This window comes from Mytilus edulis, chromosome 14, assembly GCF_963676685.1.
Source record: "Mytilus edulis chromosome 14, xbMytEdul2.2, whole genome shotgun sequence".
In the NCBI taxonomy this organism is placed as follows: domain Eukaryota; kingdom Metazoa; phylum Mollusca; class Bivalvia; order Mytilida; family Mytilidae; genus Mytilus; species Mytilus edulis.
In genome coordinates, this window is record NC_092357.1 from 50,265,628 (window position 1) to 50,285,239 (window position 19,612).

At 32.7% G+C, this 19,612-nt stretch overlaps 1 protein-coding gene across 1 annotated transcript; it reads left to right on the plus strand.

Annotated features, from left to right (window-relative positions):
* Positions 1–3,243: 3,243 nt before the first annotated feature.
* On the plus strand, positions 3,244–10,502 carry LOC139503713 (uncharacterized). The gene is made up of 4 exons (XM_071293563.1): positions 3,244–3,395; positions 4,077–4,475; positions 7,330–7,427; positions 8,862–10,502. The coding sequence occupies exons 2-4, from the start codon at positions 4,077–4,079 to the stop codon at positions 10,441–10,443; spliced, it is 2,079 nt and encodes a 692-aa protein (XP_071149664.1). The 5' UTR covers positions 3,244–3,395; the 3' UTR covers positions 10,444–10,502.
* The last annotated feature ends 9,110 nt before the right edge of the window (positions 10,503–19,612 follow it).

The window sequence follows — 19,612 nt, forward strand, 5'->3', positions numbered from 1 at the left end:
CCAGCCACCATAGACAACTGTAGTTCTCCTCTGCACTTATGTAGAAAGGAACTAAACGGAATAAAATGAATTGAAACTGAAAATAACCAAATGTAGCTGCATTCGCTCCTTTCCGTTTACTTCTTTAGAGTGATTTGTAAACAACATATGATTAAGTAATAGAAGAAAAGAACCAATTGGATGATGCTGACGAATTAGGGTTTAACGTCCAGTGACAAATAGCATGTTCATATGTGAATGAGAACACGTTATATGTACCCTGTGTTGTATCAGAAAGACACTTTCAGTCGGAATTGAGAACGTGCTACTTCAAACAGACACAAAAATTAAGGCTGATTGAAAACGTCAATAAAAAATTCATGCATATTCCAGAGGCCAATCCATATCACGCTATATTGAAGTGACACACCCTTCAATAAAATGCAAAGAAAGTTAAAATAAAAACGCTCTTTCTAGGATACTGTGGCACCGTATTGTCATTTTTGTTTACTCAGGAATATCTCATTCTTAAATTTTTCAAGGGGAAAATATAAAGGTAGCAAAATTATTGTCGTTGCTAAATAACTCTTAACTATCACAATTTCAATTGTCCAACCCATTAACAGACTTTATTCCCATAATTTTCACTAAAACGTGGTATTATTTACGTTATTTTACAATTATGAAATATTTACTAATGTCAATTTATTTTTTAGAACCACAGTATAAGCATAAATACTACATACTTGCGCAACGCCTTTTAGTTTACTGAAAACTGCGCAGACTTAAAAAATGTTTTTACAGGTGGAAAATGTTCTATGATAGATAACATTTTGTCAGACACTTTTCTTTTTTTTATTTGGTTCTTATAATATGCAAAAATTCTGTATATTAAATAGAGTTTAACATTAAATTGTGCGTTTTACTCTTAACAGACGTATAACCAACCCGATTAACAGACCAGTCGCCCATATAGCCACATACTCAATATAGATTAACCGACCAATCTCTCGGTTAGCCGAGTGTCGGCCGTGGTGTATAGTTATTTACAGGAAAAGAATGTCAACATTGAAAATGAATCAAAGGTAAATCATTTAATTGATTTATTCGATCCACAAAAACTTCAAACGGGATAGCACATCCTCATTTTTACGGAAATGTTGTTAACCGTGCCCGGAAATTTAGAAATGATCCATGTAAACTTGTCGCTCCTTTAAATAAACTTATTCTAAAAGGTTACCTATTCAACACTGTAATAAGATCATTGAATATTGTTTTTATTGGTATAAATATTGATTTTGTTATCAGTAAATTAAAAGCTAACTAAATATTACTAGTTTGTTATATACATATACATATTCATGGATCTACAATCTGTCGATACCTGTAACTTGGCATTGCACAAGGTCATGTTTTTCTCTGACTGTTTATGACGTCTTTACACTAAATCCATTGGATGTTGGATGTGTACGGATTGATAGTTTAGTCTTAGATGCATGATTTTTTTATTAGTTGTTAGTGGCTTTGAACTAGCTGTGAGATAACTGCGAGTACTCTCAGATCTGTTCATTGCGTCATTTTGTGTCGGGATGTATAAGTACCCGGCCACGTCTACTTTTATTTTTGTCCATCTGATGAGTTAAGCCTTTTTCAACTGATTTTTATAGTTCGTTCTTATGTTGTACTGTTATACCACTGTCCCAGGTTAGGAGGAGGGTTGGGATCCCGCTAACATGTTTAACCCCGCCACATTATTTATGTATGTGCCTGTCCCAAGTCAGGAGCCTTTAATTCAGTGGTTGTCGTTTGTTTATGTGTTACATATTTGTTTTTTCTATAATTTTTTTACATAAATAAGGCCGTTAGTTTTCTCGTTTGAATTGTTTTACATTGTCTTATCGGGCCTATTATAGCTGACTATGCGGTATGGGCTTTGCTCATTGTTGAAGGCCGTACGGTGACCTATAGTTGTTAATGTCTGTGTCATTTTGGTTTTTTGTGTATAGTTGTCTCATTGGCAATCATACCACATCTTCTTTTTTATATTCATTCTTATACGGATAAAAACGACGATTAACTTATATTTTTAATCTATAATATGAAATTAAACAGACATAGAAAAATCCAATTACACGAGTTCGCTTCATCTATTTATATTTTTATTTATGTTTATATCACTTATATGGTCATCGGAAGTATTTGGAGGCCAACTCGATAATTAATTAGATGGCGTCTAGACTTAAATACACACGAAACGAAGCTAGATACATGACCCTATGCCATGCAACTTGCATATTTTAGACTTTTTATGATTTGGATAAATGTTTTCATTGTTATTAATCAAATGCTAGAATTTGAATCAAATCGGTGACCATGAATTTGACAGCTAGTGCCCCTTTAAAGGACGAGACGCTCTTTGGCAAAACCCTGGCTCATTTTTTATTGGCCCAGACACCGATGATGTTTGAAAAGTCTGGGTATTGGCTGCAAGCTCTTGTATTTAACCTAAATACTCGGGTTTAAGTTGTTATGTTGCTATGGCGAAGATATTAGTATAACAACTGTATTTTATATTTAAATTATTTTGAAAAAAAATGTCGAGAATTAATAACCAGGGGATAAAATGATTAAGTACATTGTCAGAAAGGAGATTGGTTTAAAAAAAAAGTAAATTCTGCCGTAACGTTTAATGTGAAGTTAACATAGAATCACTAACCAAACTGTTCATATATTCAGAATATTTAGTTTTGGTATACTAGTATTAAGTCGGCGAACAATATTCCGTACTAGTAACCTTAACAAATATATCTATTCGATCATGCATAATTTCAAAGTTCCAAAGGACAATGCCTTGAAATTTACATTAATATATAACCATACGTCAATATATTTCGTATATATACAGCATAACAACCAGCTTCATCATTGTCTAATTCAAATACAAATTGTATGGAAAGATTTAATTGCCAATTTGACAAATGTTATGATTAACTATTCATTTTAAAAATATATGCTTATTTAACTTATTCAGAAGTACTGAATATAAATTAATTTACACTGTATATCAACGTAAAGACGGAAGTTTTAGTTTCTTTTTCATTTTACGTAAATAATAAAGAGTATGGAATAAACACTAATTTTCTTATACTTAGTAGATGTTTTCACATTTTTACTATATTAATTAATGTAAAACTTAGTTATGTATGAAATCAATCTTATTGTGTTTACTTGAGGTTGAGTAAACAAAGAATAATACCTTTGACTATATAGTTTATTAGTTGTTTTTACATTGTAGGTGTGATCTTTTTAATTTCAATCGGTGACATATGCTACGAACAATTGCTTATCAATACATACTTTCTTCTGATCAATTAGAATCTTAGTTAACTCACTTCTTAAATCCTGGCAGGAGAAAGGTACGTATTTTTTTTTTTCACTTGCAGTGAATAATGCATCATAAATGTTTATTTGGTTAATTTGACAATATTGAACCATACTGTCTGCTAAAAGATAATTATAATTTCACTATTTCACTTTCATTAATAATTAAAAAATCATACTTTAATTTATTTTATATATATATATCTCATAGCTAGAGTCCCTTTAAATGTATATACATTATAACAATTTTTGCTTTAGGACACAATTTATTTTATTAGACTAAATGATGTGGAATTCTATATAAAAGCGCGTGCAGATTAAAACAAATCCACAAAGTCTAACAAAAATACTGACCTCCAATTTAAATTCCCAAAAGAAAATTCCATATTAAATTTCCAAATCAAATGCTAAAAATCAACGGAACAAGTGAAAACGGCTGCCAAATTTCTGACATGTGTTTTGCGAAGAAAAAAATCTGACTTGATTGATAATTGATTGCAGTTCCGTTATTATCATAAAATTGGATGACCAGTCCAAACAGACGTTAAAGATAAATGTGACATTAAGCAGTAAAATATCGGAATATATTACATTGCATTGTACTGTATCGTACTATATCGCAAAGTTATATATCTAGTGTTAATGTAACAAAACTATGGAATGAAAATGATTAATTGTGTATGAGGGAATAACATTTTCTTATTCTTTCACTTTAGATGTATTGGTACTTTGCTCTTCTCCTAGTTATCATAAATGGAGTCGAAGCTCTCATTTACAAGGACTGGTTCCCTGGTCCAATGGAGAAATGCTTAATGGATCGTAGTCGTGGAGTTTCCCCGAGAAGAATACCAGCATTTGATATCCTGTTCGAGTGTAAAAATTACCAGGTTGCTTACAATAATGTGGATAATGATGTGGTCAGTCCGGTAACCGAGGACAACGAACGATACTTTAAACATCTTGGTCGTCGACTGCAGGGACTAGAGTCCGAATACAAACGAAGGAAAAGAAGTGCTAAATGGAAGTGGAATAATCAAAGAAAGGAAATCCGGACGATGACAAACAAAGAACTTGATGATTATTTTGCTGCTCTTAAAGCTTTACATAAAGATGGGGTATATTTTCAAAATTCATATTGCAAAATAATCGGAAGTGTTCATGTTATGTTCACTTTAAGTAGTCATTTTGATTATAAGATCAATCGGGATTGATCCTCGACTATGTAACAAAAACTAAATAAGCATTAGCATATTGTTAGTTGCACTTTGCAGATCACGATACAAGAGTTTTAATCAAAATGTCAGACAACGCAAATCACGTACTAGCACTGGGTTAATACCACTGTGTGTAAATTGTTAGTTCTCGGTGGGACCAACAAGCTCTATAGTGATCAAGTATGATATGACGGCTTTATTGGTATTTACTTTTAAGAACAATCATCTTACTAATACTAGCACATTTGCCGATAAAGAATGATCCAATATGATCGGCTAAGTGAGACTTCACTGCTAAAATTCTGTTAAATTATATATGAAATTGAGAATGGAAATTGGGAATATATGAATTCGATAAGAGGAATATTTTGGCATTACAATGTAGATTTATTTCAACTTTTGACACCAAAATATTTCTCTTGTTTCGTATAGAAAGTTTTACCCAATCTTTTTTTCTGCCATAAATCCTAACCTACTGAAACAATCAAAATCGTAGGGTTTAAGCCAAAGGAAAGAGCTACATCTGTTAAAATAATGACTAAAAACAACATATTATTTTACAATATGCAAACACAATCTATCATTTTTGACATTTTTGCCAATTATGTCTCTTTGTTTTGTTCGCACATCGTTGGCTATTGCCATTTGATTTGAGTGTCATACAAGTGAGAGGTATGGCAAGTTATAAAACCATGTTCAATCCACCATTTTCTACTTAAAAGAGAATGCGTTTGCCAAGTGACAGTTGCTATCCATTTGTTTGATGTGCTTGAGCTTTTGATTTTGACATTCGATTAGGGATTTTCCGTTTTGAATTTTCCTCGTATTCCAGTATTTTTGTGATTTTACTTTTTACTACCTATTTGAGTTGAAAGGTAGCACATTGAGCAACTGATCTATACGAAATAATCTGGTTGAATTACAGCCATGCGTTTGGGAACAAAAATTCTAAAAATTTTGTCTTTGGCGGGTGAAAATACATATCGATCATATTGCGTGTTTGAACTTTTAAAACACGCCAAAATGTTACTTGGCAAAAGGAGACGATATTAGTTACATTGTAACTCTACTGAAATGAAGCAGACATGATTTATTTTTGCTTTATAAAATTCTAATGTGTAAAAAGAAAATGTACAAGTTATCATTTGTGTTTTGACTTTGTACATGTTGTAATTTGTCCAAAACAAATTGTACAAATTACAATTTGTAAAATTTTACTAAAATTCATTTATACTTTAAAGCACGTACCATACGTGCCTGGAAGCGTATGTTGCTCGCTAACAGATCAAAGTCGAATATCTTACCATGAAAACGAATTGGAATTTATATAAAAAAAATGGGATGAATAATGTCAATATGCCTATTCCTCATCTGATCTTGCCGCAACTAATCCTCGAAATAAAACAGAATCTTAGGCAAGATTGATGAATATGGTATTATTATGTACCACATTGGAAAAAAATTGGGAATTTTAACAGAATATTTATCAAGAAATCAAATTGAAGCTTTTAAATACATTTTTTATTCTCAGCAATGGTTTCTGATATTCAACTTTTGCTACATGAAGTAGTTTAAAAAAAAACTATAAAAACTCATAGTAGGCTTTCTTTCGTGTAGATGCAAAAACGTAAGTGCATCAATTCTGAATGGGAATTGAAAAATCATAAGATGTTGTGCCATTCCTGATACCATAATCCACTCAAATGATCAAACAAATGATAGTTTTTGTGTTTTGCAAATATTTTGTATGATTTTATTGTGTGGTCCTTCAATATAAAATTCGATAGTGTGCATCAAAACTTTTTTAAACTAAATCCACATTATAAATTATTGTGCCAGTTATATGTCAATTTGAGTCAAATTTTGTAAAAGTTGAAATTTTTACACGCATTTTTTTGACAAATTACAATTTCTACAAACAAGTTATAATTTGTAAAAAAATGATAACTTAAACAAAACATATATAAATAATGAATATTCAATTAAGATTTAAAAAGAAATTTTGGTGGAAAGCTTGGCATGTACATCATGCTCTTAACATTAAACCTTAAAATCTTTTAAAACGAGTTGTAATTCTTTCGAAAGATTAGAAAACTGTTATAAAAATATGTTAACCAATCGAAACAAATTCAATTGTAAAACTGATTCTACATTACTCGTAATAATTTGTCCGTCTCATGCAACGTTATTTTGTTTCTGAAGTTGTCTTGTCGAGCATCACGGATGTCAAGTTACTTTCAAGACCAGGAATAACCGTGCTTGATTTTGAAATAAAGGTAGATTAAATGAAATATAAAGGAAAAGTTGTGTGTGACGATAAAGATTTTATCCATTTAAATAGTGCCGTTTCGGAGAGGCAAATGTTGTTCATTTTGCTATTCAATTTGTAATAATCGGACATTTTGAATAAACAAGCTCAAACAGCATAACAAACAATCCATTTTACAATTCAAACGTGCTCCATCAAAAGACATTTTTTCAATTCCTAGCAAAAAACACCAACAGAAATTTTGATCTACGGCGGCTGACGTTATAATTTTGATTTTACACACAAACACTCCATGCTTAATTGGGATTAGAACATTGTTTAATTTAGAAATCAAAAGGAGATCGTCATGTTAGAATACTTTCATTTGTCCTAAGGTTGAATTTGTTTTAAATTATTTTTTTAATTTAAATATTTCAGGGTCATATTAGTTATGGTCTAGATATTTTGATTATATTGAACAAATTTGAATAAATATTTTACTTACAGTCCTATTTTGCCCTTACAAGACTTCATCAACAGACAGCCATAATGGGTGCACATTTTGGACCTGGATTTCTAGGATGGCACAGAATATATAATTTAGTGTGAGTATTCTTTTTTCTATAATGTTTTTTTGTTTCATTTACCTGTAAATTACTTCTCTTCAACCGCTTCACTTAAAGGCAGTCAACTGGATTGTTGTCGAGGCAACACAATTCATTATTATTGAAGACACCAAAAGCAAGTATGTTACTGGAGATGCATCAGACATAAATCAGTTAATGGTATATTTAGCCTATCCTTCTATCATCACTCGAACAATTTTACGGTTGCCAATACTTTAAGTACGAAATTTCCCTTTTACAAAATCACGTTTATTCAATGTGCGTTCACAATAATGGAAATAATGATATTCTTTTAATAGAATCTTATGTATGACCATATTCATGACGTTATTAACTAATCACAACGTTTGAGTGTACGCTTTTTTAAAAAAGATTCAAGTGAGCATTACATAGTGACCTGTACTGATCGATTATTGTCAGGGGAATCTGTTATGATAAACTGGTATATTCGAAATAGACATACCAGAAGTTTTACGGTCCCCATCACGAATATATTTGTTTGTGCCTGAACTCAATAGCGCAATGTTTTCGAAGTCTAAGCTGTCTAATATTTTTATCGATGGTGTCCTATTTAAGGAATAACAGTACTGTAGTTGAGGAGTTGCCGGGTCAATTGACGATTTGACAGTCGCAAATGCAGTTTAACCGGCGACTCTTATCAGAGACAATAATACGGGGAAAAAATCAAAATTGACGGTGGCAACTGTTCAATATAGTTCTATTGTTCCGATTCTAATGCATTACAATAAGAACTAATATGTTATACTTTGGAAAAATGTATAAAGTTCGGTAAGGGCTACTTTTGGCCCCGATTAAAAACTTCAATGTTTAAAAATGATGAAAATGTTTTAAGCTGACTTTAAGACATGTGAGAAAGTTCAATAGGACTATTGTTGTCATAGTTTTATTCTAAAGCGTTGATTTTTACATCCAAAATTGGTCCAGATTAGAAATTTGGCAAAATTGCACAAAATTGGACAACTTTCAATCAAATCTAGGACCAGAAAACATGGAGCGCAGGCTTCGACAAACTTAAATTTTCAAGGTAAACAAGTAAAATGTCTTTACAAACATTATTTTAAAAGATCGTTGTTGTCGACCCTATGTTTCCTGTCCAATAATCGGTGGGAATTTACCCATTTTCGTGTTTTCCTTAAAAAATATTCTGATCCCCAGTTTGATAAAAAAAAAATATTGTGGTCAAGCAGATGACAAAAAAAAACTGAAACCAGATTTCAATATACTTTATAGTGTTAAAAAATTTGATTAATAGGGTCGAAAACTAACAAATGATCGTGCTTTGAACAAAGATCAATCAAAAATCAGACAAAAATCTATAATCCTCCCCCTTCCTACTTGAAGTTAAATGGTTGCTCCCTTAGATTTTGAAATGGTGAATTATTTACATTGCAGATTACAGCTTGCTCTCTGGGATAAGAATCCCCGAGTTATGTTACCATATTGTGACACAACTTTGGACCACAACATGATAGACCCCAAAAAAAGTATTTTATTTAGTCAACGGTATTTCGGTAATCTCCGAGGACTTGTTGTAATTGGCGCGTTAACACGCTGGAATACGACTGCAGGCGTACTTTTACAACGAGATGGTGGACGTTTTGGTTCGTATATGACAGATGAAGGATATAAACAAACTATGTCCCTTAAACATATGCGAGAGGTCACTTTAGGAACAACTTTGGGCCAAATTGAAAGACAACACAACAACCCTCATGTGTATATTGGGGGTCTTATGGGTGATCTCAACTTCGCACCAAATGATCCATTTTTCTTTTGTCATCATAATTACATTGATTATGTTTGGGAAAAATTTAGGGAAAATCAAAGGAGAAAAAATGTAGATCCGGGCAGTGATTACCCTAACAACACTATGGATTTACACGAACCAGACCGGCTCCTTCCTATGATAGCAGATTATTTGAAGGTTAATCTTACCCAAGCACAATGCAGTCACAATATGTTCTCAGATAAATTTTTAATAAATTTTGCAAAATCACCAAAATATCCAAACTGTGGCAACTATCCCCATATTAAGAGAAATGATACGAGGAAGGTATGCTACTCTGCTGAATATGATTCTTCACAAGATCTCATTGTGCGTCGGAATCAAGGTATGCGGAGTCTTTTTAAAAAAGCATTTAAGATAACAAAGGGTTTCGTAGCTTCTACTAATGACAAAAGAAACAAGCCAAGCAAAATCTCTAAAAGATCAGCAGATGTTCACAAATTGTCTGTTAGCAAATCCAATTCTGTGTCATCTGGTAATCAACCCATCCAGAATGACTTCCTGTTAAATGGTGTGGTTTCCGCAAAAAATTGGGCATACATACCAGTACGAATTGTATATAAGCGTCCACCTAATTGCCGTTTTAATATAAGAACAGCTAAGTATCAAAGAGTTATGGAAGAAAAGGCGGAACACAAAAGACAAGAAAGTTTGCATTTTGAAGATGGCGATTTGTACGATCCACGGGCGTATCCCAGACTTTGGGAAAAAATTCGAGAGGGTAATCCTGCTTCATTTGGTGAATTCAAAGTAAAGGGATCTGGGGAATCTAAAATATATGTTGAAACCACAGGGTTATCCTACAAAGGAGAATATAAAGAGTATGCTATAGTTGATGAACGGCAACCAATCAACGAAGCTGTAGCATATGTTGCATTAAAGCGCCCAAGTGATGGTGAAACAGTCCAAACATTTGTAACAGCTTTTGATCCCAATGGACGTGTTTGTGAGGCTCATTGCCACGTTAAAGGCTCAAACCCACCAAAATATGAACGCTGTTCTGGTGTTGTAAACATTAACTCTAAAGAACCAAAAATGTATGGGGATAATTTGGGTGATGCTTATTTGCTAAGATACCGTTTTCAAGGCGACAATCTACCTAGTAGTCATGATGGAGACGTCTTTTTGATGTTTTTCTGTAACTATGGGAAACGGTTTCCATGGGAAAAGACATATACTAAGAAATAAATACATTTTGTATATTATAAATGTGCTATTTATCTTTTCAGAATGTACAGAAGTTCATTAAATGATTTTTCTTTTTCTTTATGTCATATACAGCAGCTAATATTTTACTCATATGATACATAGAACAACTGTTTACCAATGTGGTGCAATTCACAGAAATCGATTCAAAAGACACAATACACAAAAACGATCTCCAAACGAAACTAGAACCAGGAGTGTCTCCTGCTAATCATCCACCATGTCAATCTACACTGCCAATGGAGGTCGGTCATTTACAAACGTATCGACCGTATCGTATACGTTGACGTATCCGCATCTGCAGATATATCAAAAAATATTATGTGATCCCGAGCTAAAGACCATTATACGCTTTGCTTCGTTTATTTTAACTAATTGGAATCTCTTCGAAACATTCTAACATTTACTTTCAATATTTGCGATAGTGGTGTTTTGTAAAAAAAAATAAGGGGGTCTATCAACTACTTTTACATGCCCTTAAAACGGAGCCAATGTAGGGCAGGTACACGAATTTCGTACACAATCCTTTAATAATCTACTTTAAAAATATTTCAAGATCTTACACGAATAAACAAAAACAAAAAAAAATCAAATGTACTACTTATATACATGTAAGGAACTTTGAAAATTGTTTATTTGCGATTTTATCATAAAAGGTTATAGAAACACGAGTTGTCTTCAGATGTCATATGAATACATTTGAAACAAAAATGTACTGAGTATCACTCTATTTGTCAAATAACAATTTGGTATTACGTGAGCACAAGTTAATACACAAACACACGATTTTACCGTATTCACTCCTATCATGCCTGTAACTGTAAACTGTTCCAACTATCTGGAATATCTTTAAAAGTCGGATTACATGTTCCACAAAAACTCGATAATTCCTAATTGTTTTGTTATTTTTTTGCATTAGAAATTAGTCAGTTGCCCATTTGCATTACTGAAAGTACATAAAATTAAAACTCTAGATCACATACTGTTTTTTTAGGTATATCTGCAGATGCGGATACGTCAACGTATATGATACGGTTGATACGTCTTTAAATGACGACCTCTATTAGAGGTCGGTCATTTACAAACGTATCAACCGTATCGTATACGTTGACGTATCCGCATCTGCAAATATATCAAAAAATAGTATGTGATCCCGAGCTTATTAATAAGACCATGCTTCATTTAAAAAAAAAAAATAATTGGAATCTCTTCGAAACAATCAAACATACACTTTCAATATTTGTAATAGTGGTGTTTTGTAAAACAAGAGTGCACACGCTGAAATGTCTCGCCTTCTATACTAATCATTGATATTATGTTGATAGTCCTAAGTATAAAGCTTAGTTTTATTACAACTGTCTCATAAACTTAACATTAACCAAGATAACTAAACAAAGACCAATGAACCTTGAAAATGAGGTCAAGGTCAGATGAACCATGCCAGGCAGACATGTACAGCTAACAATGCTTCTATACAACATAAATAGTTGACCCATTACTTATAATTTAAGAAAAATAGACCAAAACACAAAAACTTAACACTGTGCAATGAACCGTGAAAATGAGGTCACCGTCAAATAAAACCTGCGCGACTGACATAAAGATCATAAAATATTTCCATACACCAAATATAGTTGACCTATGGCATACAGTATTAGATAAAAAGACCAAAACTCAAAAACTTAACTTTGACCACTGAACCATGAAAATGAGGTCAAGGTCAGATGACATCTGCCCGCTAGACATGAACACCTTACCATCATTCCATACAACAAATATAGTAGACCTATTGCATATAGTATGAGAAAAACAGACCAAAACACAAAAATTTAACTATAACCACTGAACCATGAAAATGAGGTCAAGGTCAGATGACACCTGCCAGTTGGACATGTACACCTTACAGTCCTTCCATACACAGAATATACTAGCCCTATTGCTTATAGTATCTGAGATATGGACTTGACCACCAAAACTTAACCTTAATCACTGATCCATGAAATGAGGTCGAGGTCAAGTGAAAACTGTCTGACAGACATGAGGACCTTGCAAGGTACGCACATACCAAATATAGTTATCCTATTACTTAAAATAAGAGAGAATTCAACATTACAAAAAATTTGAACTTTTTTTTCAAGTGGTCACTGAACCATGAAAATGAGGTCAAGGACATTGGACATGTGACTGACGGAAACTTCATAACATGAAGCATCTATATACAAAGTATGAAGCATCCAGGTCTTCCACCTTCTGAAATATAAAGCTTTTAAGAAGTGAGCTAACACCGCCGCCGCCGGATCACTATCCCTATGTCGAGTTTTCTACAACAAAAGTTGCAGGCTCAACAAAAAATGAGGGGTTCTATCAACTACTTTTACATGCCCTTAAAAGGGAGCCAATGTAGGGCAGGTATACGAATATCTAGTTAAAAAAATATTTCAAGATCTTACATGAATAAACACAAAAAAAATCAAATGCACTTCTTATATACATGTAAGGAACTTTGAATATTGTTCATTTGCGATGTTATCATAAAAGGTAATAGAAAAGTACTGAGTATCACTCTATTTGTCAACTAACAATTTGGTTCTACGTCACGGCCGACACTCAGCTAACCGAGAGATAGTCGGTTAATCTATATTGAGTATGCGGCTATATCGGCGGTTGGTCTGTTAATCGGGTTGGTTATGCGTCTGTTAAGAGTAAAACGCACAATTTTAATATTAAAATCTATTTAATATACAGATTTTAGGTACATTATAAGAATCAAATCAAAAAAAGAAAAGTGTCTGACAAAATGATATATATCATAGAACATTTTCCAACTGTAAAAACATTTCATAGTCTACGCAGTTTTCAGTAAAACTAAAAGGCGTCGCGCAAGTATGTAGTATTTATGCTTATACGCATAGAAATTTTTGTAATGAAAGGCGAAAAAAACAATTTTAGATATCATTTAAAGGACACAAAATCGTACTTTGGTTCTAAAATATAAATTGAAATTAGTAAATATTTCATAATTGTAATATAACGTCAGTAATACCACGTTTTAGTGAACATTATGGGAATAAAGTCTGTTAATGGGTTGGACAATTGAAATTGTGTCAATTAAGAGTTATTTAACCACGACAATAGTTGTGCTACCTTTATATTTTCCCTTTGAAAAAGTTAAGAATGAGATGCTCTTGAGTAAAAAAAAATGACAATACGCTGCAACAGTATCCTTCTAGTAAGAACATTTTTATTTTGACTTCCTTTGCATTTTATTAAGGAGTGTGTCACTTCAATATATGGATATGGATTGCCTGCTAGCATATGCATGAATGTATTATTAACGTTTTCTTCAGCCTTAATTTTTTTGTCTGTTCAAAGTAGCACGTTCTCAAATCCGTCCGAAAGTGTCTTTCTAATACAACACAGGGCACATATAACGTGTTGTTGTTCTCATATGCACATGATATTTGTCACTGGAGTTAAACTATAAATCGTCAACATCATCCGATTGGTTCTTTTCTTCTATTACTGAATCATCTGTTGTTTACAAATCAGTCTAAAGAAGTAAATGGAAAGGAGTGAATGCAGCTACATTTGGTTATCTTAAGTTTTAATTCATTTTATTCCGTTTAGTTCCTTTCTACATAAGTGCAGAGGAGAACTGCAGGTGTCCGCATGTAAACTTTTAGCATTTATTACCAATATGAGTACATAGCAATCCGTTACTGTTTCAACACTCAAGTTTCATGTCTTTATTCTCAAACAGTTATTATTTTTTTCTTCTTCTTTCTATCTTTTTTTATTAATGCATCACTTCCTACTGTCCTTATCTATTATTCTATATGTTCTGTGTTTCCATCTAGATTCTCGTGTATACAATGAGGGTCCGGATTGGGGGTGTTGTTTATTTCTGTATTCTTTAAATTGTCTGTTACTTTTCTCTACATTTTATTTTATCTTACTCATTATTATTTCTTTATTCTTTATATATTCTAGCATCCCAATATATTTTACTTACTGATGTTTAGTTACATTACGACGTTTATCTCTGATTTATATACTGGTTAATAAAATTGAGAATGGAAATGGGGAATGTGTCAAAGAGACAACAACCCGACCAAATAAAAAACAACAGCAGAGGGTCACCAACAGGTCTTCGATGTAGCGAGAAATTCCCGCACCCGGAGGCGTCCTTCAGCTGTTTAGATACAAATTAGTGTCATTCATGACAACCTAAACAGAATCCACATGATATATGCGACTATTCTTGGATGAAATCAATATGTATAGATTATAACATGCCCTTTTCTATATTAGCCCTGGTATCATCCCGAGACTCCCATATCGGCCTCGAGGCTTTAGCCGAGGGCCGATATGGGTCGAGGGATGATACCAGGGCAAATATGGAAAAACATGTTATAATCTTTAAGCTATTTATCAAATATTTAAGTGTTGCAGAAAAGAGGGAAAAAAAGTTCATTATAACAATTTAATGAAACATAACCATGATAACAGGTAAATCTTAAAAATGTATCCGTATCCGTAACAAATATGTGATAAGATATAAATAACACATAGCTGAGAGGGTGATAGAGCAGATTGGGTCCCGAGAAAACATTGTCAACCGCGGCGAAGCCAAAGTTGACAATGTTTTTTCGAGGGATACCGATCTGCTCTATCACCCTCTCAGCAATGTGATATTTGATTTATTATAATGAATGTCCTATCATCATTTTCTTTAACAGATGAGTTTTATTATAAAGTATTTTCTATGTAGTCACGTACTTGACAGCGTAACGGGTATTTGAAAAATCATCAGAAGTGAAGTAAATAGACAATAGTAATGCATTGACTTGACATATAAACGATACAAGGATTAGGCCCGAAACGGGAAAAAAGCTCTGCTATCAAGAAAAAAAATATTTTCAATTGTTGTTATTTTGTTATTGTTATTTATTTTATTTAAATTTTGGGTAAATACCCCTTTCAAAAGGCCTAATATCTGGCTGAGAAATATACATCACAATGAACATGATGAAATGTACATCACCAGTTGAAACCCATCGATGGTGAACGAATGCGTTTAATATCAACAATAAGCATAACACACAATGATTTATAGGTTTTAAAGTAAAAATATTAACAAGTGAAATACGTTTTTCCAACAATTGTAAAAGAAATAAGTTTGAGTCGTTCCACGTTTCGTTGTATAGTAAATTAGAACTTTAAGCATTGTCTATAAAATAACTTGATGTAGATTCAATTCATTGTCGTTTAAACTGCCGATTTTTGATTGGTCTAGCCGAGAGGGTGACATTCCAAAAAATTGTCACCCGCTCAGCCATGTGATACAGTAAATTAACACCTTCGTATTAGGCAATCAAAATATGGCATTTTAACATGATGTATAATAATACTTTAATATTACACTTTTTTTTTATGTCAGTTTTCAATATTCATGGCCTAAATTCATTGTTCATGTCAGTGTTTCCGTATATATTATGTTTCATTGCTCATGTGTTGTTTCCGTGTATTTTAGCCACTCGTCTTGAGCCTACCCATTTGATCCGATAACACCCCATACAGCAATAAAATTATACTTTTATTGCCATTCATAACTCTTAACAGACCAATTAACAGACCGGGTTTTATACATCCGACCCATTAACAGACCAGGTTTTAAATAAAGATTGATTTATGTCACCAAAATACAGATTTTTGTGTAGATTTTTCACACAATGATATCAATTTGGTTGACAAACATAATGCCTGTCTTTGTTCGATGTTCAAAATATCGCATGCAAGTAAATTCAACCAACGTGTCTTTTTGTGTACATTTTGTGTGTGTAAAATGTGTATAAATTTATTGATGAGTAACACGCCTTTTCATTTTATAGATCGTACATCGAAGCTAGAAAAATAATAATTACACCACTGGATTCGGTACATTGAATTGTTTTGTTAGACATGAATAATTTTTATGATAAACATATATTTAAAAAGTTATACAATGAAACATGCAGAATTTCCAATGATTTCCTCGATAACACCTGATTAACAGACTTTAGCCAACCCGATTAACAGACCCACCGCCGATATAGCCACATACTCAATATAGATTGACCGACCAATCTCTCGGTTAGCCGAGTGTCGGCCGTGTACGTGAGCACTAGTTCATACACAAACACACGATTTTACCGTATTCACTCCTATCATGCCTGTAAACTGTTCCAACTATCCGGAATATCTTTAAAAGTCGGATTACGTGTTTCATAAAAACTCGATATTTCCTAATTCTTTTGTAAATTTCTGCATTAGAAATTAGTCAGTTGCCCATTTGCATTACTGAAAGTACATAAAATTAAAACTCTAGATCACATACTGTTTTTTGGTATATCTGCAGATGCGGATACGTCAACGTCACGGCCGACACTCGGCTAACCGAGAGATTGGTCGGTTAATCTATATTGAGTATGTGGCTATATTGGCGACTGGTCTGTTAATCGGGTTGGTTATACGTCTGTTAAGAGTAAAACGCACAATTTAATGTTAAACTCTATTTAATATACAGAATTTTTGCATATTATAAGAACCAAATAAAAAAAAGAAAAGTGTCTGACAAAATGTTATCTATCATAGAATATTTTCCACCTGTAAAAACATTTCATAGTCTGCACAGTTTTCAGTAAAACTAAAAGGCGTCGCGCAAGTATGTTTTATTTATGCTTATACGCATAGAAATTTTTTTAATAAAAGGCGAAAAAAACAATTTAGATATCATTTAAAGGACACAAAATAGTACTTTGGTTCTAAAAAATAAATTAACATTAGTAAATATTTCATAATTGTAATATAACGTGAATAATACCTCGTTTTAGTGAAAATTATAGGAATAAAGTCTGTTAATGGGTTGGACAATTGAAATTGTGTCAGTTAAGAGTTATTTAGCCACGATAATAGTTTTGCTACCTTGATATTTTCTAATTGAAAAAGTTAAGAATGAGATGTTCTTGAGTAAAAAAAAATGACACTGAATACGATGCAACAGTATCCTTCTAGTAAGAGCATTTTTATTTTGACTTTCTTTGCATTTTATGGAAGAATGTGTCTATTGATTGGCCGCTGGAATATGCATGCATTTATTATTAACGTTTTCAATCAGCCTTTTTTTGTGTGTGTGTTCAGAGTAGCACGTTCTCAAATCCGACTTAAAGTGTCTTTCTAATACAGCACAGGGTATATATAACGTGTTGTCGTTCTCATATATGCACATAATGTTTGTCTCTGGACGTTAATCCTAATTCGTCAGAATCATCCAATTGATTCTTTTCTTCTATTACATAATCATATGTTGTTTACAAATCATTCTGAAGAAGTAAATGGAAAAGAGCGAATGCAGCTACATACGGTTATCTTAAGTTTTAACTCATTTCATTCCATTTCTAGTTTTTTTCCACATAAGTGCAGAGGAGAACTACACATGTAAACTTCTAGCATTTGTCACCAATATGAGTACATCGCAATCCGTTTCTGTTTCAACACTCAGGGGTTTCATGTCTGTATTCTTAAAAAAATATTATTTGTTCTCTCTTTTTTTAGCAATGCATCAGTCTATACTGTTCTTATCTATTATTCGATATTCTGCGTCTCCATCCAGATTCTCGTATATACCACGCGGGTCCGGATCGGGGTGTTGTTTATTTTTGTGCTATTAAAATTGTTATGTCACTTTCTTTCAATTTTATTTATCTTACTCATTATTCTTTCTCTATTCTTTATATTTTAGCATCCCAATATATTTTACTTACTGATGTTGAGTTACATTAAGACGTTTATCTCTGATTTATATACTGGTTACCAATGCAGATGACAAATTGGTGGCATTCATGACAATTAAATAGAATCCACATGATATATGCGACCATTCTTGGATGAAATTAATATTACTACAATATTTTTGAAACCATTCTTATCAATTTTCATTTTCCATTGTCTAAATTGTTATGTTCATGTGTTGTATCCGTATATATATATGTTTCACTGCCCATGTGCTGCGGTTTCCGTTTATTTTAGCCGCTCGTCTTGAGCCTACCCATTTGATTCGATCACACCCAATATAGCAATAGAATTATACTTTATTGCCATTCATTACTCTTAAAAGACCAATTAACAGACCGGGTTTTATACATCCGACCCATTAACAGACCAGGTTTTAAATAAAAATTGATTTATGTTACGAAAACACAGATTTTCTTGTAGATTTTTCACACAATGATATCAATATGGTTAACAAACAAATTGCCTGACTTTTTCGATGTTCAAATTATTGCATGCAAGTAAATTCAACCAACGTGTCATTTTGTGTACTTTATGTGTGTGTAAAATGTGTATAAATTTATTGATGAGTAACCCGCCTTTTCATTTTATAGATCGTACATTGAAGCTAGAAAAATAATAATTACACCACTGCATTCAGTACATTGAATTGTTTTGTTAGACATGAATAATTCTTATGATAACAATATATTTAAAAAGTTATACAATGAAACATGCTGAACTTTCAATGATTTTCTCGATAACACCTGATTAACAGACTTTAGCCAACCCGATTAACAGACCAACCGCCGATATAGCCGCATACTCAATATATATTAACCGACCAATCTCTCGGTTAGCCGAGTGTCGGCCGTGAACGTATATGATACGGTTGATACGTCTTTAAAAGACCGACCTCTATTACAAGTGTCACTGTCATAAATGGTGAAACGTCCAGCGTTTTATACTAATGAACTTGAATTCGAGACTTCATATTTAAAAGTGTAGGTTGGGGGAGGGGGGCGTTTACACACCAAATACAACGTCTGAGAACTCGATATTTGAAATTTAGTCGATGTGTATAAGAGTTGCCTCTTTTAACAGATGTTTTCGCATTTACCTTCGACGAAATTCACTTCACTTATTTTCAAGATTCAATTATTGCCTGAAAAAAACTAGAGGTTTTATTCAAGTAATTTTCCCATTTTGGTGCGTTACAGGATAATAATATTTTGTATATGGGTTCCTTGTGATGTCTATATATCAGTGTAACAGGATTCAACTTATTTTGAACTCATTTCATTGATCAGTAATCAAGATTACAATTACAGAAGGTGGTAAA